This window comes from Psittacula echo (assembly GCF_963264785.1).
Source record: "Psittacula echo genome assembly, chromosome: 4".
Taxonomy (NCBI): Eukaryota; Metazoa; Chordata; class Aves; order Psittaciformes; family Psittacidae; genus Psittacula; species Psittacula echo.
This window is the reverse complement of record NC_137738.1, coordinates 75,030,979-75,052,579: the sequence shown is the minus strand read 5'-3', so window position 1 is coordinate 75,052,579 and position 21,601 is coordinate 75,030,979. Positions and strand designations below refer to the sequence as shown.

General features: G+C 35.7%; 1 protein-coding gene across 2 annotated transcripts in view; it reads left to right on the top strand.

The window, feature by feature from the left end:
• The window catches only part of SENP6 (SUMO specific peptidase 6), a 76,536-nt gene that overhangs the window by 43,354 nt on the left and 11,581 nt on the right, over positions 1–21,601 (top strand). For both annotated transcript variants that reach the window (XM_080616977.1, XM_080616976.1), the window contains exons 9-18: positions 3,061–3,454; positions 4,276–4,508; positions 7,145–7,315; positions 8,193–8,235; positions 12,402–12,581; positions 16,303–16,529; positions 17,101–17,207; positions 17,303–17,419; positions 18,309–18,431; positions 18,682–18,774. In XM_080616977.1, the coding sequence (XP_080473103.1) occupies positions 3,061–3,454; positions 4,276–4,508; positions 7,145–7,315; positions 8,193–8,235; positions 12,402–12,581; positions 16,303–16,529; positions 17,101–17,207; positions 17,303–17,419; positions 18,309–18,431; positions 18,682–18,774 (1,688 nt within the window). The remainder of the gene's footprint in view (positions 1–3,060; positions 3,455–4,275; positions 4,509–7,144; positions 7,316–8,192; positions 8,236–12,401; positions 12,582–16,302; positions 16,530–17,100; positions 17,208–17,302; positions 17,420–18,308; positions 18,432–18,681; positions 18,775–21,601) is intronic.

The following is a 21,601-nucleotide window of genomic DNA, read 5'->3' as shown; positions in this document are numbered from 1 at the left end:
CTATGAAAGCAAAGCTTCCTGTAAGGAGATCTTGGTTTTAAAAAAAAAAAAAGTAGATCTTTGATTACTGCATATAATCAGCTTGTGTTTGCTCCTGTGTATTAGAAACCAAGTCTGTTTGTATTTCTTTGTTAGGATGAAACACTTAGTGGTACTCTTATGCATTTCCATTACGTATTTAGTTAATTAATATGATGTTATTTGGAAATTCTAGTAGCTGAAGTTTTGATCTTAAACCACAACAATATGATATCTATATAGATGCGAACTATATAAGGTAAGTAATGAAATAACAAAGCAGTTAAAAGCAACAGACATTATAGTTCTGTGGAGTTTGTATTAAGCATTACATTGATAACTCCATTTATGTTTGTTTGAAAAAGTAAAATATTCCGTGCAGCCTAACTTATGTTCTGTCTGGTAAGGGACAAAAGAAGAAAACAATCTTCTAGATTGAAATGATAATTGAAGAAAACAATTTAAAAATAAATGGAGGATTAAAAATACCCCAAAACTAAAAAACAAGAGTCTGAAGATCTAACAAATGTCATCTTTGTGTCTTCCTTATAAGTTACGTGAATTAGCATGAGAGGAAGGGGGGCAGCCCCATTATTTGTTGACTGGATTTTGATCAGTGTAGGCCATTTGCAGTAACTCCTGGCTCTAACTTGAAAACTTTGTTTGCATGTTGGAGCATGGTGTGGTTTGAGCACATTCTGGCCTATTACAAGACCAGAACTACTTCCTTGATGGTATACATGTGGAAAATGAGACCACAGTTGCATGTAGAAGCCTCAGTGGCTTCATGTCCTTGAGCTAGATTGCATGTAGCTGACCACATTGCTACAACAAGCTGTTCTCTGTCTCCCTGATAAAAAAGTGTCAGACTAGATTACATTGTTCCAGGGGCATGATTTAAATTTGTAAAGCCATCAGACAGACTGCATTTGTAAGCAGTATTTAACAGTTACATCTGTTACTTTTTCCCATGCATATCTTAGAAATTTGTAAAGTTGAGAACACCAGCAGCCAGGAATGGAAAGCAGTTACTTTTACTCAGACCCTAGAGCTGAGTGCCTGTGGTAAAGCAGTCCAGCAGTAAGCTGAAGAAAAGTAACCCCCCATATTTTTCGCACAATGTATTATGAGATTTTGAGAAGGGATTGATAAAATTTGTGAGGCTATATCATCATCAAACAGGTTTATTTCAATTCAACCACTGACTCAGGAAATGTTTAAATTGGTAATTAAATCAAATAAGGAGGATATGTCCTTACTGTATTTGCTGTGCTCCCAGCCATCTACCAATGGCCACTGCTGAAAGTGCAGCACAGGGCTGGCTAACTTCAGTCCCATGAGATAGTTATGATCCCATAAGACTGTGTAGTTTGAGGATACACCTTCTGGATATAGAACAGATCTTGCTGCCACTGAATTCGCTAGCACAACTCTTTTTTTGTCAGGAACCGTATGCATTTTCATGAGCCATGAGTTGTCTAAGTGTGCAGAAGATTGATTGGAGGTTTATGGGACCTCTGAACAATTGGAAAGTGTTAGCCGTGGTTTTGTGCCAGAGGAATTACAAACATAACTAGCTGCTTGCCAGGCAATGTGCAAATGGTTTTCATCTTATTAGGCTATAACAGGTTGCACTTTTTAATTGTTAAAAGTCTACATAATTTTTAAAGGAAGGAGGATTTTCTTCATCATATGTGCTTACTAAAATAAAAGCTGAAAAACAACAAAAGCTTTGGATTCTGAAACATTTGGATGTAGGGCAGAGTATTTTTTATAGGGCATATAGTGTTTGTGTTTTACAGGTTTCAAAGTTTAAAAAAATGCTGTATGATACAAGTTGTATGGCATACACATTTAGGTACAACTGATCTAAAGTCTAAAAAAAGAATATGCCCCTCTTAATTAAACACTGCTAGCCCTACCATCAAGATGTAGGCTCTCAAACTGTGGAAAGGAAGTTGGTTTTACGTTTCGGGTGTGTGATTGAAATGAAGGGATGCATTTATTCTGTACTTAAGATCCTTCAGGTACAATTGGTAGCTTCTGTTGAATACTTTAGTGTCTGATTGAAATTCTTCAATGCAATATCTATGTAAAAACTGCATCCTGTAACTGAGCACTGAGGCACAACAGTGGTTTTCATGTTACTCACAATCTTAACTCACCGCTCAGGTTTTAAAGGCTGAAGGTCTGATACATTGCATACACTGGGGCTTTGGGCCTTTTTTTTTGCATCTCCTTTGCTGTGGTATGTGTAGCTTTTTTTAAACTGCAGAAAAAATATGTACTCCTTATATAACTTTACAGTTGTTTGGGGTTTTCTTAAATGGTTAAGATCCCACACCAAAGGAAGTCCTCGTTATTGGATAACTGTTTGTTCATGGCTGGGGGTGATGGCTGTGTTTTGGAAAATTGTGCCTTTGCTATGATAAGATACATTGTCCATATTTTCCACTGTAGCCCCTGCTTTGCTCTTGAAAGTCTGGGGAACTCCTCCTCGAGTCCAGTTTTCTTTTCTGAGAAAAGAACTCTAGAGCAATGTATTTCTCATTTCCACACCTCCTCCCTCCTGGCTTTTCTTTTTCTTTTTTTTTTTTTTTTCTTAGAGGAGTGATTTTTTCTATATGCTTTGCCAGGCTGTTAGAAGATATCTTGGGAGGATAAATTAACTTCATGACCTGGGTCATTTCTTCTAGTCCTCTTTAGCATTGCTGTATGGATTCTTAGGTTATTTTTGTCAAATGAAACTGTTTTTACAGAAATGATGTAACTGGACCTTCTTGCTGGTGGATATGTGTATCTGAACAGTGTGCAACCTTTTACATATGGAAAGACAAAAGGCAAGAAGGAAAATTTGAGTTGTCCAGCATTAGTAACTTTTAAAAAATTGTCACAAATTTGTTCCTGTTAGAACATTTTTCATTCTCTTAAATGCTAATATAGCGTTGTCAGTCTTCATTCTGAAGAGAAATTAAATGCAAAATTTGAAAATGGTATCACTGTACTTACGCAGTTACTGATTTTGTGTGTGATTTTCTCTAGCTTTTGGAACAAATTGATTATTCTACTAATTGCCCAAATTGTGGGCGGGCGAATGAAAAGCAGACCAAATGCCGACATTGTGAAAGTGCTTCTCTGCAAAGAGTCTCCAGACAAACTGTGTCATTAAGTGAATCTGTGGGACCTTTATCACGTTCTTCAATACATCAGAATTCAACAGGGCAAAAATCTTCAGGTACAGGGTTCAGCACAAAGAAGTTTTATAATTCTACTCTTGGGAAGGGTCCATCGGATATTCTACTGAGTAATGAAGTTGTAGGACATTCTATGTTGCGACAGAATGGAAAAGTTGGTCTTATAACTGGGACAAAAAATCCTAAAATTACAGGAAGCTTAAGACAGAGGAGTACAAGGCCGTCTGAACTAAATGATCCAAGTAAGTATCTTTTTATGACTGTAGTCATAAACTGGAAACCCTAAATATTGTGTAATGAGGGAACTGTCCTTGCAGGTTTATGTTACTGATTTTAGATGGAATTGTTTTGTGGATGTGTTCTTGGGAGGTGGGACAGACCTTTTTGTAATTTCTTTTTTATATACTGAGGTACTTTCTGAGGAAGATCTACATTGAGGAAAAGAAAAATTATTTTATAAATCTCTTTTGTTTTAAAAAAGACTTATACTTTATAAGTTTTTAAAAAACCTTCTTAGCAGAATTTTATCATTCATTCTCTCAAACGGGCAGTCTTTGAGTCTTTATTTTATGTTTTTCCCTCTTTCATAATTTGTAAAATGTCATTTTTTCTGCTTTCTCTGTGTAAACTCAAATTAATTTATAAGCAGGAAGGAACTGGAATTTGGGAACGTAAGTTTCTAGTTCCATGCTTAGTTTACTGGACCCTGTTGTCTTACTGATCTGAATAATTTCATTCAGAATTTCTCTTGTCAGTTTCTCTGAAGTCGTATTCTTCGCTGTCAATGCTTGATTGCACCAAGAATTGTATGGCTTCTCTTCTGTGTCTAGAGGCAAATTAATGATATCAATTTCTTGTATAGTTAGTTGTGAGAAATAAAAAAATGAGGGAGAGAGCACCTGCGAGTAGATTCCAAATAAACAGTAATAAAAGCATAATATAATGATAAATGTGGACTTTTTTTGGCACTGCAGGACAATTACGTAAATTACTTTTAAGCTATTGCTTGAAATATCTGTTACAGAAAAATGTAGTGGTTGAGAATTTAATATTTTCTGTTTAGTTGTTTTGTCTAGTGATGATGATGAGGAGGAGGATAGTGGCAGCACTAGGAGAATGGAAAGCATTTCACCTCGTCCTGCAGATTCAGCCCGCTCCTCCCCAGCTCCTTCTACAGGAAAGGTGGAAGCAGCATTAAAGGAAAACAGTTGTGGAATAGAACAGAGAATAGGTAGTATAACAACAGATACAGAAATTGCAGTCACACTACCAAGAAAAGCAAGAATGAAAGATCAGGTACTATTTAATGCTTTGTTTAAACAAAACAAAAATCAAATCATAAATGGAAAATGTAAAGCCTTGTTTTGCGTTGTCAGAAGTTGACTATATTTGAATGCTTTTATTATTTAGTAGCTCATCAAGTAGTAATCTCTGCTTACATAATACTGGAAACATGAAAATATGTTCATTGTATTTTTACAAGCATTCTTAATTTTAACATAAACGCTTCTGTGTTGCATGTATACTCTTTGAGACTGGGCGGGGTATCTCTGTGAAACTCAAGGGCCTACATAGTTTGCAGAAGAATGTCAGTACAAGCCGTTGCCTGGTAAGACTTTGGACAGACAAAGTTAAACATGAAAAGAGACACTGGGAACAATAGTGGCCCTTTAAAATCAAAATACTTTGACAACTGTCCCAATTAATATCACTTATTTTGGGAATTTCATTGTGGGACTTTTGTTTTTTAGTTGAGTACCACTGCAAGAATTGAATAAACAAAGACAATGCACCATTGAACTTAGGTGCCATCAAAGGGGACAGCTTTCACAGTATGTTAAAATCTTATTCATCTCAATAGTGAGCCATTATGAAAATAAATTCCCTGTGACAACTGGTGTTGAATTAATAGTGCTGATTAAAACCATTTTTTGGTCACCTGTCCAGTTTCACTATTGCGAGTTTGGTTTAACAAGAGTATTTAATCAGATTTCCACCTGCTGTCTGAAATCCTTTGTGTTTCCTGAGTTAGAATGCTAAAGTAATGATGCCAAAACTTTCATACTATATTGAGATTCAGAAGCCAACATTCTAGTACTGTAATTCATGGATGTTTATAATGTGGTGTATAATTGGTCACTGCTAGCCGTGGAAGGCTTTTGAACCTCTAGCCTACAGTAAGGCTTGGATGATAATTACTTTTGAATTTCAGTTGTTCTGACTTTATATGCTGGATTAATTTAACACTTTGCACTGTGAAGGCACTGGTGTCTAAGACTTTTGAAACTCTCCCAAATGTTTCATAGAATCATAGAATGATTTCGTGTGTATATCCATATGTTCTGTTCACTAGTCTTCAAGAACCAGTTGTAAAATTGGAAATTAACTGCATATTGTAGTCAAAAATAGGCAAGAATTTGCTTTGGAAAACAGGTTTGCTTTGGTTTTGGGGTTTTTTGGTTTGGTTTGGATTTTTGTTTTTTGGGTTTCTTTGGTTTTGTTTGTGGGGTTTGGTTGGGTTTTTTTTTTTTTTTTTTTTGTGAAATTTAACACAAACTTTGTATTGATTCAAGGAAACTATTAAAAATTTCAGTTATTGGCTGATATAATAGAAAATTTAATAGATACAATAGAAAAAGATTTAATGCTTTAAGAAGCCTTTTGTTTTTCTCTCAAAATATTTATTAATTCTTTACTGAAGAGGCTGCTTTAATGTAGAAACACTTTAATGTTTTCTGGTTTACAGTTTGTCTGTTATTTGAGTTTTGAGCTTCTAATAATATTTAGCTAGTCCAGCAGACAAAAATGAAAAGTTGTCTTCAATAAGAGTCTTAGAAAAGTATTTTAATTTACAGGGGTTTAGAATCTCTCCATTCTCCACTATAGTTAGATGAAACAAAAAGTGTATTTTGCATTATCGCCAAGATAGGCCATAGTAATTAGGGACTTCAGCACAATTGTCAAGATTTAGTCTTAATAGAAATATTAGGTACCTTAAAATGTTTTTTTTCTGTGGGAGTTTGTCTTTTGTAATCCAAAAGAATGTTTATTAATGGACATCTGTATGAAACAATATAAATACCAAAGAAAAGACTAGTGTATAGAAAATCCTTCAACAAAATAGAGCAATGTAAGCAATACAAGAAATACATTAATCTGACAGCTATCAGCCAGCTTGCTTTCATTGTTATGCTTTTTTAAAACATTGTTCTGTTGGTAAACAGGAGACTTCATTGAAAGTAGAGCTTCAGTCAGTATCTAGAGGCTTTCTTGAACTGGAGCCAAACTCCATGTGGCCTTCTTTCAGTATTTAGTCTTCTGGCCCTGGAATTTGTCCTAAAAACATCTCAATAGTTTTGTAGAGTTGCTTTAAGGATTTTCATTGGGCTTATTTTTTAAGTTCCTTAAAGATTGCACTCCTGCAAATGTGATGCACTGTACTTCAGTAATTACTCAATATTTTCAGTCACCAAAACCTTAGACTAATAAAAACTGAAAGAAAAAAATAAAACCACCATCATTGTGGTACTTACAGCATTGGTGGTTTTGGTATGTATATAAACAAATAAATTATATTAAAAATAACCTTGTTTTGTCAGGCTGCACAATGTTTCAAAATGACAAAAACTAAATTGGTTTTGGCAATTTTAGAAGTGCTGTTTGTGATTCGGAATTATTAACAAAACGTCTACAAGTGCCAGCTTCTTTTTTTTTTTTTTCTCCTTGAATCTAGCAATAATAACATCTTCAGGTGTTTCAAAAAGTCTTTTAGGAAATTTTTTACGTTTTGTATATGGTTGAGATGGATGCTATAGTAAATAATCCTGTTTACCAGCAGGAAGGTACTGAAAATTAAGTCACTAATTTTTAACAGGATTGGTTTAGCAATAAATCTTAGTGAGCATTCTGAAACCTTGACAATTACTTTTCAGTTTGGGAACATTGTATCTAACACTCCAATAAAACGTCGTAAAGTTATTTCTCAAGAGATTCTAACTGAGACTGTACCACTAAGTTATCAAAATTCCTGTGAAAGTGTCATTCTGAACTGTCGAAGTATACGAATAGGAACGCTACGAAGAATGGTAGTGGAACCTGTGATTGTAAGTAAACTTGTTATTTGACAAATTAGGTTCAGTTTTTGGTGGGCATTGTTATTTTCGTACTTGAATAACATATTTTGCCTTTTCCTGGAATAGTAAGTTTCTCTAACTTCAGAGGTTGTGATTCCCAAAGAATCCCCAAGTACTGTTATTTACTAATGCATATGATCTAGTTCTGGTGTTTAATAGAAACATCATGCTTGCAAACCTCTTGAAAACCCTGTTTATGTGCTTGGGGAGGGGCTTATGGATGAGTGTGAATTTGTTAAGAACATTGAAGACAACAGCTACAGGAATAAACATGTCTGCAGGCAAATAATTTTACTTCTATCGAACAATATTTTTTTGATAGCCTTCTAAGTTACATGGGCACTTTCAAGGATACATTGAATGTTAGCTGTATGCAGTAAGCAAGATAAAATGCGTACTTCTTGCTGGAGTAATCACATAAATAGCAGAGAGGTATTGATCGTTCTTTCCACCTCTTTGCAAAACCCTATTGCTTGATTTGGTTAAATACTGATACTGATAGGTGACATTCTCTTCTGAGGATTTTTTTTTTCCTCCTTATAATTTGTGGCATTTGTCAGAGTATTTTAAACCTTTTTGAAAATGGAGTACTTAAATCTTAGGTTTCCACAGTTACTATGACTGAAAGAGACACTGAATAGTTAGTAAAGATATGCTTGCTTTGTTGAGTTGTGCTAAAATGTACACTGTTTTTTTTTTAAAAATTATATTTTACATTTTTATTCTAAATTTTTCATTACTTAAGTATTTAGTCAAATGAAGTATGTTTACTAACAGCTAAAAGGCATTAAGTCGATTTTGGTTTGGAGAAGGTGTGAAATCTGAACTGTTGTGTTATCTTCCACAGTTCTGCCTGGATTATATCAAAATACGCCTAGAAAGTCAAGAAGGTGAGCACATCTTTCATTTCATGTTAATACTCATTATATGTATGCTGAATGAAGAAACTTACTAAAAAGGAATTATCAAGTGAAAGGAATTATCAAGTGAGTCATAATGAAGTGTTGATTCTGCCTTTGTCGTGTACATAATAAATTATACTGGGTGCCTGTACCCAAATAAGTAGGGGATGGGGGGAGGGGTGGGAAAAAGGGGGAGTATAAATTTGACCTGAACTGCCTGGTGAATAAAAACCAAAATGATTTTGCATCATCTCTGCCTTCTACTGACAGAAAGAAATTCACGGATAGCAGTAATTAGCAATTTGTGGTGTGCTTGCAACTGGGTTGTTCTTCCCCTTCATCCCTAGTTGAACAGCTGTAGGTATTCTGGTGATGGTTGGCAAAGGTTTTCTTGAAAATAATTAACAAAAACAAGAGGCAAGAGTAACCTCCTGTAAAAGGTGTTCTTTCTTTAACACTTTCTTAGTTCTTTCATTTGAGATGCTTAAGTATGCTGTAAAAACCACCCAGTTGTGTTAGACCTTTCCAGTCTCTATCTCCCTTGCAAATTTTTTCTTCTCTGGCCTGAACTTAGTATATTTCTTGTTACTGAAAGAAATACAGTGACGTAGTTTAGGAAATTGTGAGCTTACAAGTGTTGCTCTATTTCCTTTGTTTTCTTTTGTCGGATTTTGCTTTGAGCCTAAAAATAATCTTTGCCTCCTTTTGTTAATCTTAAGTTTCCATGAAGATGCAGTCTTACTGAATTTTATATTTTGGTATTTGTAAAAGAGAAATATTGCATTTTGACACAAAAAAGGTGTCTGACAACCTGTAAAGATAAGCGTATCCTTTGCTAACTGAAGTGTTTAAGTTTCTGTTGCATCTGAAATAGAGATGCGTAGAAACTACCACTTTTCATGTATTAAATGTATTAAAAAAACTCACCCCAAACCACTGAAAAGCTTATTAAATTTTGTAGTAAATATCTGTCAATTTTTAGTCAAAACAGCTGCGTAGTGAAATTATTTCCATGGGACTTGATCACTCAATAGCATAAAAATGGCAACTCATTAAATGCTGTGTTTCTGCATTTATTGGAATATTTGCTATTTAGAGTTTTTTTGAGTTTTGCATCTGGTGGAAGATGAGTGTATTCCCAACTAGCTCCATTTTGGTTACCTTCATAATCGTAGTATGATTTGTTTAAATACAAGTAAGGGTCTCAAAATAAAAATTACACCTACTGTTTTTTCTTTAGGATGATTACAATGGTCATGCTTTTTCATGGAAAGGCAAATGCTTTGAACAGCTGTAGAAACAGCAGTACTGTCCTGTCTTGAGCTTGTTTTTACATGTATAAATATATGTCAAGTTCTCAAAATTTTCCTCACATTTCTTCTCAGTTTTCTGCAACTCCCAGCTGGTATTTCAAGGAAACAGCTTTCTAATGTGTAAAAAAACCCTGTTCTTGTTGCTTTGAATGGATAAGTCCTATTGTCTGTCTTATGTCAGTGTTACAGGAAATATTGTTCACAGGTTAAGGCGTTTATGGTAAAATATGTTATGCTTGTCTTCATGCAGGATAAATATAATTTAGATTTTCATCTGAAGAGTAGACAATCTTCCTCACACAGGAAATGAAGTATGCTTCTTGTCAGTGTAAACAGTCACAAGGAGACCAACTAGGTCATGTTTTGGCAATGTTCGCTATCTAGACACAGTTAGAAGGACCTGTATGCTTCAGTTAAATAGGTTGAATCTGGTTTTAAGTTGGGATTGTCATTACTATGGTCTGCTTCTGAAAGTGAGAAATTAGGTAAAATGAGTTAAGTGCTTTCATTTAGGAAGGAGAAAACTGGCTGACAGGCCATACCCAGAGGATGGTGGTAAATAGCTCCTTTACAAAGTTTGTCACAAGTGGTGTCCCCCAGGGATCAATATTGGGCTCAGTGCTTCTTAATGTAGTGATCTGGAAGATGGCATTAAGTGTACCCCGCCAAAGTCTGCTAATGATACTAAACTGAAGGGGGAAGTAGACACTTTGGAAAGGAGAGCCACCCTGCAGGATTACCTGGATAGGCTGGAAGAGTGGGCTAACAAGAACCTTAGGAAGTTCAGCAAGGACAAGTATAAGGAAAATGTAATCTAGGTGTGCAGCACAGGGTGGGATCTACCCAGCTGGGGAGCAGATCTGTTGACCGAGACTTTGGGGTCCTGACAGACAGCAAGCTCAATATGAGTAAACAGGATGCAGCTGTGGCAGAGAAAACCAACATGATGCTGGGTTGCATAAACAGATGCATTACCAGCAGAGATAAAGATGTTATTATCCAACTCTACATAGTGCTTTTCAGGCCATACCTGGAATACTGTGTTCAGTTTTGGTCCCCACTATACAAAAAAAATGTGGAGAAGCTGGAGAGGGTCCAGAGAAGGGCCACAAAGATGATCAGAGGATGGGAAGCTTAACATGTGAGGAAGGGCTGAGAGAACTGTGTTTGTTCAGCCTAAATAGAAAGTCTCAGAGGAGACCTTAACCACCGTGTTCCAGTGAAAGGTTGGTACAAGGAAGATGGAACTCCCTTTTTACAAGGAGTCACATGGAAAAGACATGGGGTAATGGCACAAGTTACTCTTGGGGAGATTCTCACTGGACACAAGAGGAAAAATCTTCACAATGAGTACAATCAGCCATTGGAATAATCTCCAGAGGCAAGTGGTGGATTCCCCAACTTTGAACACTTTTAAGATTCAGCTGGACGGGGTGCTCAGACATGTAGTCTGCACTGTTGTTGCCAAGAAAGGTTGGACCAGATGATCCTGGAGGTCCCTTCCAACCTGGTATTCTGTGATTGAAAATTTAAGTATTATGATACACACTGAGGTATTACAGCCTAGCTTTGGAAAACTATTTTGTTTTTTTGTTTTAAACAAAAAAAAAAGGGAAAGGAAGACTCATAAATGAAGAGTCATCTATAGATTTTCATTTAGTTACTAGCTTCGTTTTCTCCTTTGTAAGTCCTTGGGGAGAGAAAGGAGAATCAGGGCAAGGAGATGGGCTAGTTGGATAATGTACCATATTTCTGCTGCCCAGTGGGTTTGAAGGGAGTATGTTGTTGCTGCAGCCTGACTTAGAGCTGGGCTGCTTCTTCCCCAGTTAGTGGGACCAGAGGTATAGGAGGTTTAGAAGAAAGGAGAGCTGCTTTGCTGTGCAGAAGCCCTGGTGGTCACCACTTCAGTCTGCAGCCAGTGAATACTTGCTTTTGGTAACTGTTTAACTATTTTCCTTGGCTGTACAAGCAGCAGACTCCCTTTATGGGAGCCACAGGGGTGAATTCAGTAGCCAACAGAAGGCAGGATGTAGAGTATAGACTTTATTATATTTTTTTTTTTTTTTTATCATATGGTTTTCTGCAGTTATGCTCAGAGTGATGCAGATTGGGTGGTAATAGTTCTACTAATTTTCACTCACCATCTGTCTGACCAAGATATATTTACAAATTTAACTGAATAAAAGCCTAAGTATTTTCAGGAATTCCCTACAGTGTCTCTTCCCTTTTACAGGGAAAGGAGGAGGAGGCAGACATGCTACATTGATTTTATTTTATTTTATTTTATTTTATTTTTTTTATTAGCAGGACTTTATGTTGGCTCCTGTTTTCTATCCTGTTGATGGTTTGGCTCCTACATAGCCTCTGTGGTGGAGGCTGCCACTAAATAAAGCTTTAACTGATTACCATTAATCATTTTTCTAATGATCATTCATCATTCTTTTAATTTTGAAGTTATTTTTCATAAGGGAGCTTGATCAAAGGTAAGTCTACAAAGAAAGTTTTACAAACCTATTGTTGTAAAATATGACATAGTAATAGTTGTGAATTTAATCACTGGAAATGGTGTTTTTTCTTTGGAATTAAAACTGGATTAAAGTTGGTGAGAAGAAAACACTTTGTTTCTGATTCCTTTCCTGACAGGTGAGAGTGGAGCTCAGTGTGTCTTTTAAGGTATTAACAGGCATTGCTTCCTGAATATGGGTTACTTTCAGACTTTAGAACACTTTTTAGAAAGTTAATGAGCACATAGTGGTTCCTCGTTAAAATCAAGGGAGAAATTGCAAAGGAAATCTATGTATTTTTACTATAATTTAATATAATGTCATTATTTTCTTCTAGAATCAGAAAGTGATATCCGAGAAATTAACCTGAAAACTTCAGAACTTACCAAATGTGAATGGTGTAGTGTACGAAAATTACCAGTAGTTTTCCTACAAACAGTACCATCAACTTGTAGTAGCCTGAGAGAACAACTGAAAATGAGTAAAGATAATGTCTGGTACGAATGTAAAGGAGACAGTAAGTAAAACAATTTTAGTCTACTGTTCTCTTTAAATTGCTTTTTAATGTTTTGCATCATGACAGTGAACAAAACACTAAAATTGGCATCATTGGCAGAGGCAGGTGTCATGTTTTTCCAGACTATCACCTTTCCAGGCTGATGAGCAGTACAGTTCAGAACAGCTTGGCAAAACTGTAGTCTTCTGTCTGCCCAGACATGTGCTAGTTACAAGTTAGTCAGTTTAGTATATCTTTTTTCCACTAATATTTGTACTGAATGTGAAAGCAAGTCTCTTTAGCTTTTGGGCCTTTATGTTTATAGGACAGTTTTGGATTATACTTCCATCTGCTTTCTGTGCTATTCTGCTTACAGGCCTGAGTTTAAGTAGAAATTGTGTGAGTTGGTTTGTTGTTTTTCCCCATATACGTTTAGTGATTTTGTGATATAGACTAAGGCCTGCTTGGAAACTAAGTAGATTGTCTTCAGGTATCTTAACATTAATTTCAACATAGTTTTCCTCAAGGGTCTAGCATCTTAATATGTACACTAATTTTTTCTAAATTAGCATAGTCCTCTTCCCCTTAAATAGGCTTTTCTTTAGGTTAAATTTTGTGGTTATTTATGCTTGCACTCAGCTTTATAGATACATGTTGCATTCAAATGGAGGAAGAATGCTTTCAACAATCTCATAATTGTCTGCTTCCAACACATAATACTGTTATAATAAGCTCATCCACTTCCTGTAAAAAGTGTGAGCTGTAAGGAGTATTATAATTACAAAGTAATTAGAGAGCATGCTGGAAAGCTAGAGACAACCCTGGGAGTAGGCATTAGACCCCAACTGAACACAGGTGTTCACAAGTGAAAAAAGAAAGCTTCCTGAGTTGTCCAGGTAGAGAAATCCTTCCTTCATGTCTCTCAGCCTTTCTCTCCCTAGCTTTTTCCCTCTGAGGCTGTGGTGCTGAGCTAGTTTTATACCCAACTGCTTTATTGTACTTGATGCTTAGGAGTACTTTGTGATAAGACTGTTGCGTTTTGCTTTATCAGCAATGAAATTACTGTAAGCCTGAATCCATAGCTGTGTTAGCAATTGTGTGTGTGTTCCCAAAATAGGACCTCTCAAAACCCAGTTATCCACCTAAATTCTGTAGGTGGTGAATTGGGAAATGTGCTACGGAAGAATTATTTTTTGGGACAGTTAGCATGCTGAGTTAAAAATAACCAAAAGGAAATGGTTACGCATGCGTCTGAAACTCTTCTTGTCTTACAGAAAAACAGGTCCCTGCTGTTTTGAGTTAGCCATCTATGTGAGACTGGGATTTTGTCGTGGTTTAAGCCCAGGCTGTAAATTAGAACCACGCAGTCTACTTCCCCCACACACACCTTTCTTCCCTCTGCTCCTGGAGGGACAGGGAGAAGAATCAAAAGAATGCAACTCCCACAGGTTGAGATAAGAACAGTTTAATAACTAAGGTATAACACAAATATTATTATAATATTATAAATATTATAACACAAAATACTGCTACCACCAATAATAATAATGATAAAGGAAATAACAAGGAAGAGAACACAAGCGCTCACCAACCGGTACCGGTAGCTCACCCCTGCCCCACTGCGTTCCAGCCCTTCCGGGTAACTCTCAGTTCTACATCCTGGGCATGACGTGCTGTGGTATGGAATACCTCTTTGGCTAGTTTGGGTCAGGTGTCCTGTCTCTGCTTCCTCGCGGCTTCCCCTCCTCCCTGGCAGAGCATGAGACTCACAAAGTCCTTGGTCAGGCTAAACATCGGTGTTATCAGCTCTGTTCCCAGGCCGAAAGTCAAAAAACACAGCGCTGCAATAGCTACTAAGAAGGAGAAAAAAATGACTGCTACTGCTAAACCAGGACAGATTTGCAGCCTGAATCCTGTTCCTTTGTCTGTCTAAATCCTCCTAGTGCAATTTACTGCTTTTTTTATTTTTCAGATTGTGTGAATAGGTGATATTTACACAATAGCTGATTGATCTGACACACATTCTCCAACTTTTGGTAAAGGGGTAGGGTGACCTGTTGAAGCCACTGTACCAAAAAAAGTGCCAGATTTATTAGGGCTACCAAGAGTAAGTGTGAGAGAATATGGTATTCTGCTCACAGAATGTTCACCACGGGCAGAGAGGTTTTCGATTGTTTGTTACAGGACCTGAAAGCAGGGCTTTGCTCTTCTAGGTGGTGAGATCCCTTTACCTGTGTAAGGAGATGAAGATTTTGATTACTGTAACATTTTCAATTCCTTTCCTTCTTCAGATGTGTACTTCTTAGAAATGAAACTGGTTGCTAGTGGATTTGAGATCCTTAAGAGATTTCTGTTTCTATGGTAACAGAAATCTGATCAGAGAAAAAGAACTTCCTTTCATGAAATTTCCATTACAGGTTTTCGTACTTCTGTACCTGAAACATGTGCCTAGAATCACTAAGAGTAGTTTTATTAGAACTTGGTGCCTCTAATGTGTGTTTATAGTTTATATCCACTTTTTCAAAGAACATCATGCTTATTTTCCCATTTAAGTCTGGAAACAGTTATCTCAAAAATGTACTTTTTTTTTTTCCTCCTCAGTATTCTATTCCATTTAGTCTCCAAGCAGTGGTTTTAAGTTTTGTGTCCTACTTGCTAGCTGCCCCAAGTTAAAGCAGTATCTTTTTCAATCTGTCACTGTTTCTCACAATCTCTATTGTCTGAAAGAGCTGGCATGTAGATGTCAGTGCTGTATATCCATGTAAAAATGACTCTTGTAGACTGTGTTAGCTAAAAAGCTAGGGACCTCTGGGCTTATATGCTGTGACTTCAATATACAAGATTTTCAAAAGGCAATAATGGTGCCTTCTAGGATCAGGGCAGACCATGAATCTACCTGAATCATGGGGTCTCATATGCTGTTTTTGTTTTATTTAGCATACATTGTCTTAGTTCTCCCTTTTTTCTTTCCCTTTTGTAATCACATCTATTTGAAAGTAGGAGAAAACCAGGCAGAAATATTTTAAAATAAATAACATGTAGACGTTGAAGGGGTTCAGTAGATGAAAGCCATTTTTATAATAAACATTGAGACCACAAAAGCCCTTCTATGTTCTTAATACAGTTCTCCTTTTCTAATAAATTTCCACAGATGAATATATATCAATCACAAATTGATTTGTTTTTTGTTCCTTTTTTTTTTTTTTTAGAGAGAGAGGGAGGGAGAGAGCTGCTCTAGATTTTTTTTAGCATTGATCTGAGAGAAATTAGGGCATGGTGTTTCTGTATGTAGAGAGGAAATTATGCTGAATACGTAATTTCTGGAATTGTATTGAAACAGTAGGATTATAGAAAAACAGAACTGTAATAAGAAAAATAAAGAAGATAATATTGAAAAAAGAATACAGAATAAAAAAAGAAAAATGAAGGAAAGTATTGATTGCAGAGTCTTACTGTCATTAAGCAGAGAAGCTGTTATTTCAGAATGTGTTTTGGCTTTGCATTCAATGTCTTTTAAAAATCTGTCAGGTGTAATAACATTTCTAGATTAGGGCAAAAGCTGAATGCACTTTTTTTGCAAATGTAGGTAGAAGGGCTTGGTAGTTAATTCTTCTATCTGTATTACTGTTTTCATATATTGTCAACAGTGTGTGCGGGTGTTGGCTTATGAGCCTTTGAAATCTGTTCATTCTTGCAACATTTTTTGTTTCTAAATGATAATTTTCTCTCTGCTTTTTTGTAGGTCAAGAAGAACAGTATATAATATTGATTTTTGAAACTGGTCTTGATCCTCATGCGAACTCAATATTTGAAAAAATTATTACTGACATTGGTATTAGAAATAATATTTCTGACTTCTTTGTGAAAATTTCCTTTGAAGAAGCCAATGGGAGGCTTGTTGCTTTTACCAAGTGCTTGGAAGACAATTCGAAAGGAAGCCCATCTCACAGAGAAAACAAAATAAAAAATGTAATTACATTTTTGTCAAAGTCATATTATTTGGGTTACAAATACACTAAAGGGAGTGTGCTGGTCACCAGAACACCCCAAAATTATCAACAATTTCTGCTGGCTTTTGCATGAGGATTCTCAGACTGCATCACAGTGGGTTATGAAACTATGGGAAATACTCTGCATTCACAATACGTTTTAGTGTGGTCCACAAGAAGTGTTGCAATTTAAAAACTACTAAGAGATGAGAGATTTCTACTATAATTAGACAACAAAAATGTTTCCAAATTAATCTACTTGTAGAATTTTAAACAAGAAATCAAGTTGCAGTGTTGTAGTTAAATTTAATCAGTGCTTTCTTTAAACAAAACTTCCTCTTAAAGAATTTGAAAGATTTGTGACTCGGCAAGAAATAAGAACAGACCTAAATGTAAGAAATTAATTAGGAAAGGAAAAAAACCAAACAACAGAAACTTGAAGTCTTCGCAAAAGCAGTGGGTATTACACTGCTGGACTTCTTAAAGCTTTATTACCTTTTTCGTAAATTTGAGCACACTATGCAAATTGATTTTGACTTTATTCTGTTAAGGTTGCTTCTGAATCCAAAATGCAGCAGCGAAATAAACAGTTACCATATTTTGATGATGATGAAGAAATTGGAGAACCACATACAGTATTTATTGGTCCTATTGAAAAGTAAGATGTTTATCTTTGCCCTGTATTGATTCTCTGAGGTTTTTTTTCAGCCTGTCATACTTGTTATTGATTATATTTTGTTTTTTTCTTTTCAGGTTGATAGTTTATCCACCTCCTCCAGCTAAAGGTGGTATTTCTGTGACCAATGAAGACCTCCATTGTCTAAATGAAGGAGAGTTTTTAAATGATGTTATTATTGATTTTTATTTAAAGTAAGTTTTATTTCAAATCAGTTTTTAGTTGTCTTTGAAACTTGAAAAATTCTTACACTAAAAATTCATAAGTCAGTTGTTAATACTTGGTCTCCAAGTATATATAGCTCTTAATTTAAAAGGTTGTTTTGTATCTTTGCTAGAAATTTTGGTTCCTCTGCTATCCTACTTGGCAGTGACATTGTTCTCACTTGGAAGAAAGGTTCTTTAAAATTTCTTAGCATCTGAAGAGGAATTTTAACAGAAAAAAAGAAAAAAAGGCATTTTTTTAAGTTCAATTGTTTTTTCCTGAGTATTTGTATTCCATGGAATTTCATTTGTTCTGATTAACATAATACATAAATTATTTTTTTGTGTCACTGATGCTACAGCTACTAGAAGCATATTACTTTGTTACGTGTGGCTGTGTTTATGCTACACATAAAACACGTGTATAATTTTCAGTCTACTAAAATATTTTAGAAGTAAAAAGAAAATCAGTGCATCAGTCTGGGAGTGTTTGCAGATTTAGTGGCTGTTACAAACTATGAATCTTTCCTAGATTTTATAGGTATTCTTTATGTCTTTATGTAATATATTCATTGAAAATTTGTCTTGCTGCCATTATATAAAAACAAATACAACAGCAGCAAAACAAATTGTTGATTGAACAGAGAACTTAATATCGTGAAATACTAGCACAGATTTCGCATTAATTAGTTCCTGTGGTTAGTTAGCTCTAATACTCTTTTATCTCTTTTGTGAAAGGCTTAGCAGTGTGGTGCGGAGGTAGTCCCCAAAAGACTGTTGGCAGTCCTTTTTACTTTGGTGATGAACACTTTGATGAATTCACCTCCATGAAATTTTTCTTTTGCTTTTTTTTTTTTTTTTTTTTTTTTTTACTAACTAGATATTTGGTACTTGAAAAACTGAAAAAAGAAGATGCTGATAGAATACATGTGTTCAGCTCTTTCTTCTATAAACGCCTTAATCAAAGGGAAAGGAGAAATATTCATGAAACTTCAAACCTTTCGTAAGTCTGTTGATAAGTCAGTTTAACTAAGAGCTAAGTAGGGGGGAGACTACAAGAAGAAGTGCTTTACAGAGGTAAAAGCCTTACAGGCAATATTGCAATACCAACAGAACTCTAGGAAGCATCCAGACCTATAACAAATGTAAAATACATCTTGAAAATCTTAAGAAGATGTTAAGGTGAAAATATCTGGAAAAGTAGTCTTTCACTTAAAATAAGCCACCCTACAAATCATGTGTTTTTCTTGCAGAATACAACAAAAACGACATGGGCGAGTAAAAACATGGACACGACATGTTGACATTTTTGAGAAAGATTTCATTTTTGTTCCCCTTAATGAAGCGTAAGTAAATGAACCTTTCTATCATAGTCAGTAAAGGTTTAAGCCTCCTCATTCTGAAACTGAAAGTTATAGTGTGAATTGAAGTTAAAAATCAAGAGAATAAACATATTTTTCCAGGTGATTAAAAAAACCAGTTATGTAAGACCTTTAAGTTCATTGTTGTAGTCTAAGAAGTATCAGACAGATTAAAGACTGAGAAAAAATGAACTTTTCTGAGTACTTCTTCTGAACCAGTTCAGAGAATCAGTTTTACCTGGTTCTCCAAAGTTCACTCTTCTAAGCAGTTATTGCTGATAATTTTTGGATTTGCCTTTTTTTAGCCCTTACTTTTTGTTCTGATGAGATCTGTATGGTTTACGTGAAATCATTCCTTAGTTATATTAAACCTACATTGGAAGAAAATGCAATTGAAAATCTCTACTACCCTATATTTATTCTTTTTCTTTATATCCATTTGTCCTGAAAAGTTCCTTGGGTCAGGAAGCAGGAAGATAGCATTCTAATAGTTGTTAAGGACTTTTAATGGTGTTTGCTTTCTTTAAGATCAAAGCAAGTTGTCACAAACACATTTCCATGTTTCATGAATAGAATCTAAGCTGTACTTAAGGCGAAATATTTAGGAATGTTAAACTGCTGCATTTAAAATATATACAATAAAAACATAAGTAAAGGACAGAGAGACGAGAGAATTGCAAGTGACATATCATAGGCATACCTAACAGGTCTTTCAATAATTCAAAGAAGTTTGGGGCTTTTTTAATTAGACTGTCTTCAATGAAGTGTGCCTAGATACTGTGCCATTGTGCAGTGAAAGGAAAATTTCTCCTCCCCATCTGAATTCTGAGGCTAGCTGTAGAGAGGCAGTTATGAGGTAACTGACCATAGATCTGTTGTAAAGTTGAAAGTAAGTCCTTTAGAAAGCTGTTTACAAGTATGGACTTTAGATTTTGAGATGCTATGACCTCTGTATAGCCATGAGAAGACAACCAGCCCTTAGGTGGTAAAAATGACTGAGTTGTAAGATAATTCTCCCTGTCCACTGCAGACTTCATCCTTGTCATCCCTCTCCTCCGAAGCTTTAAGTACCATAATTTTGAAGCGTCTGTCACCTAAATTTTTGTTGCTTTAGAGCTTGTTACATAGTTTACTTCCCACCATCCTCTCTTGTGTCATTCACACATCTGCATAGGAGAAATCATAGAATAGATGAGACTGGTAATGCTGCAAATAACATTTGAATTAGAAGTCCCCTGAAAATGAAAATAAATAGTTCTGTGGTTTTACAAGAATTAGTTATATTGCTAGTATCTTAACACATAGTAGTTTTCACTGTCTTGTTCATTTACTGATAAGGAACTAAAGCAATGTCTACCTTAGCAAGTAGTGCAGGTCCATAGAAGTGAATTTACAAGTTTGTACGGAAGGCATGATGGTCATACCATGTGTGAGTTGGGGATTTTGCATTGGACTAGCTTGATCTCATAGATTCATAAAATAGTGATTAGAGCATGAATACTGTGCTCTTGGTATACATCTTTCATCTGGAAGCAATGCCATTCACACTTTCTGGAACTGTCCTTCAGTGTGAACTGAAACTTGGTAAGTGGTGATAAGTAGGATATTCTTTTGCAAAAGTGGTTTCCTGATCTGTAGAATAAGAATATTGCAGAGAGAAATAAAACAGGGAGATGAGAAAGTTGTGGTTTGACAGATTGGGAAGTAGTGGTGGTGGTTTGGTTTTTATTGGTTTTGAACTGTCTTCTGACAACAAAAGCATAAATTAGATCTTTTTGTTATCATTATTTATTTATTTATTGTTACTAGCTGCTAGTATTTCTCTTGGATGCACCTTACAATTCTGTATCCCCTCAAACATGTCACTTCCCCCCTGCCCCAAAACCCATCATTCAGTTTTGAGGAACAAAAAGCTGAACTTTTTTGGGGGAGATACTAACATTTAGGAAAGAAATGGTGACTTGACAGTGAAATGCTCCTAGTATGGTAACTGGTATTGCAGGATAGAGAGGAGGCTGGGGAGCTACCTGGAGAAGAACACAAAACCCAGCACCCCATTATTTTCCATGTGCCTTATTAGCACAGTTTCCAGGAGGATCTGCTCCATCATCTTGCCGGGCACCAAGGTGATACTGACCAGCCTGTAGTTCCTTAGTCTTCCTTTTTCCCCCTCTTTAAGTTCCTTTAAGTTCCCAATAACTGGAGGTGGGCAGAATGAATCTAGAGGAGAATTACCTTCAGAAGAATATGGCTGATACAACTGCGACTGCATCTATGTCCTTTGGCAGTACAGTCCTTTTTGTTCATGTCTCCAGTGGAAATAGGTTGTTCTTTTAGAATTTACAAGGTCTTTTCTCTTTAGAGCCAGATTAGTTTGCTGATCTATTTACATAATTGGTAGATAAAGCCTGTATTAATAGAATACACACAAATTCTAGCATTTGGCAATACTTACATGTTTTTTTACTAGTTGTGGCAAATCATTCAAGAAAAAATGCTTCCATACTTCATATGCTGCTTTCAGAGGCCACTTTAACTGCCTTTGAATTTCAATAGAATTGAGGCTTTGTAATTGTCTAATTTTTAATATGTCTGTTAGACGTGCATTTTTAAATACGGTTTTTCTTTTTTTCCTAAACCACATTGAAAAAAGTCTTCACCTGCATAATACATAGTTAGGCTCTGTTTTGCTATTTGCTGTAGTGCATCTGCAGGGAATCAGAAAACCTTCAGAAAATTTCTGAATCAGGTCAGTCAGTATCTATTTGCAGTGCCTCAGTACCTGAATTTGCTGCTGCTCCATTTCTGATGG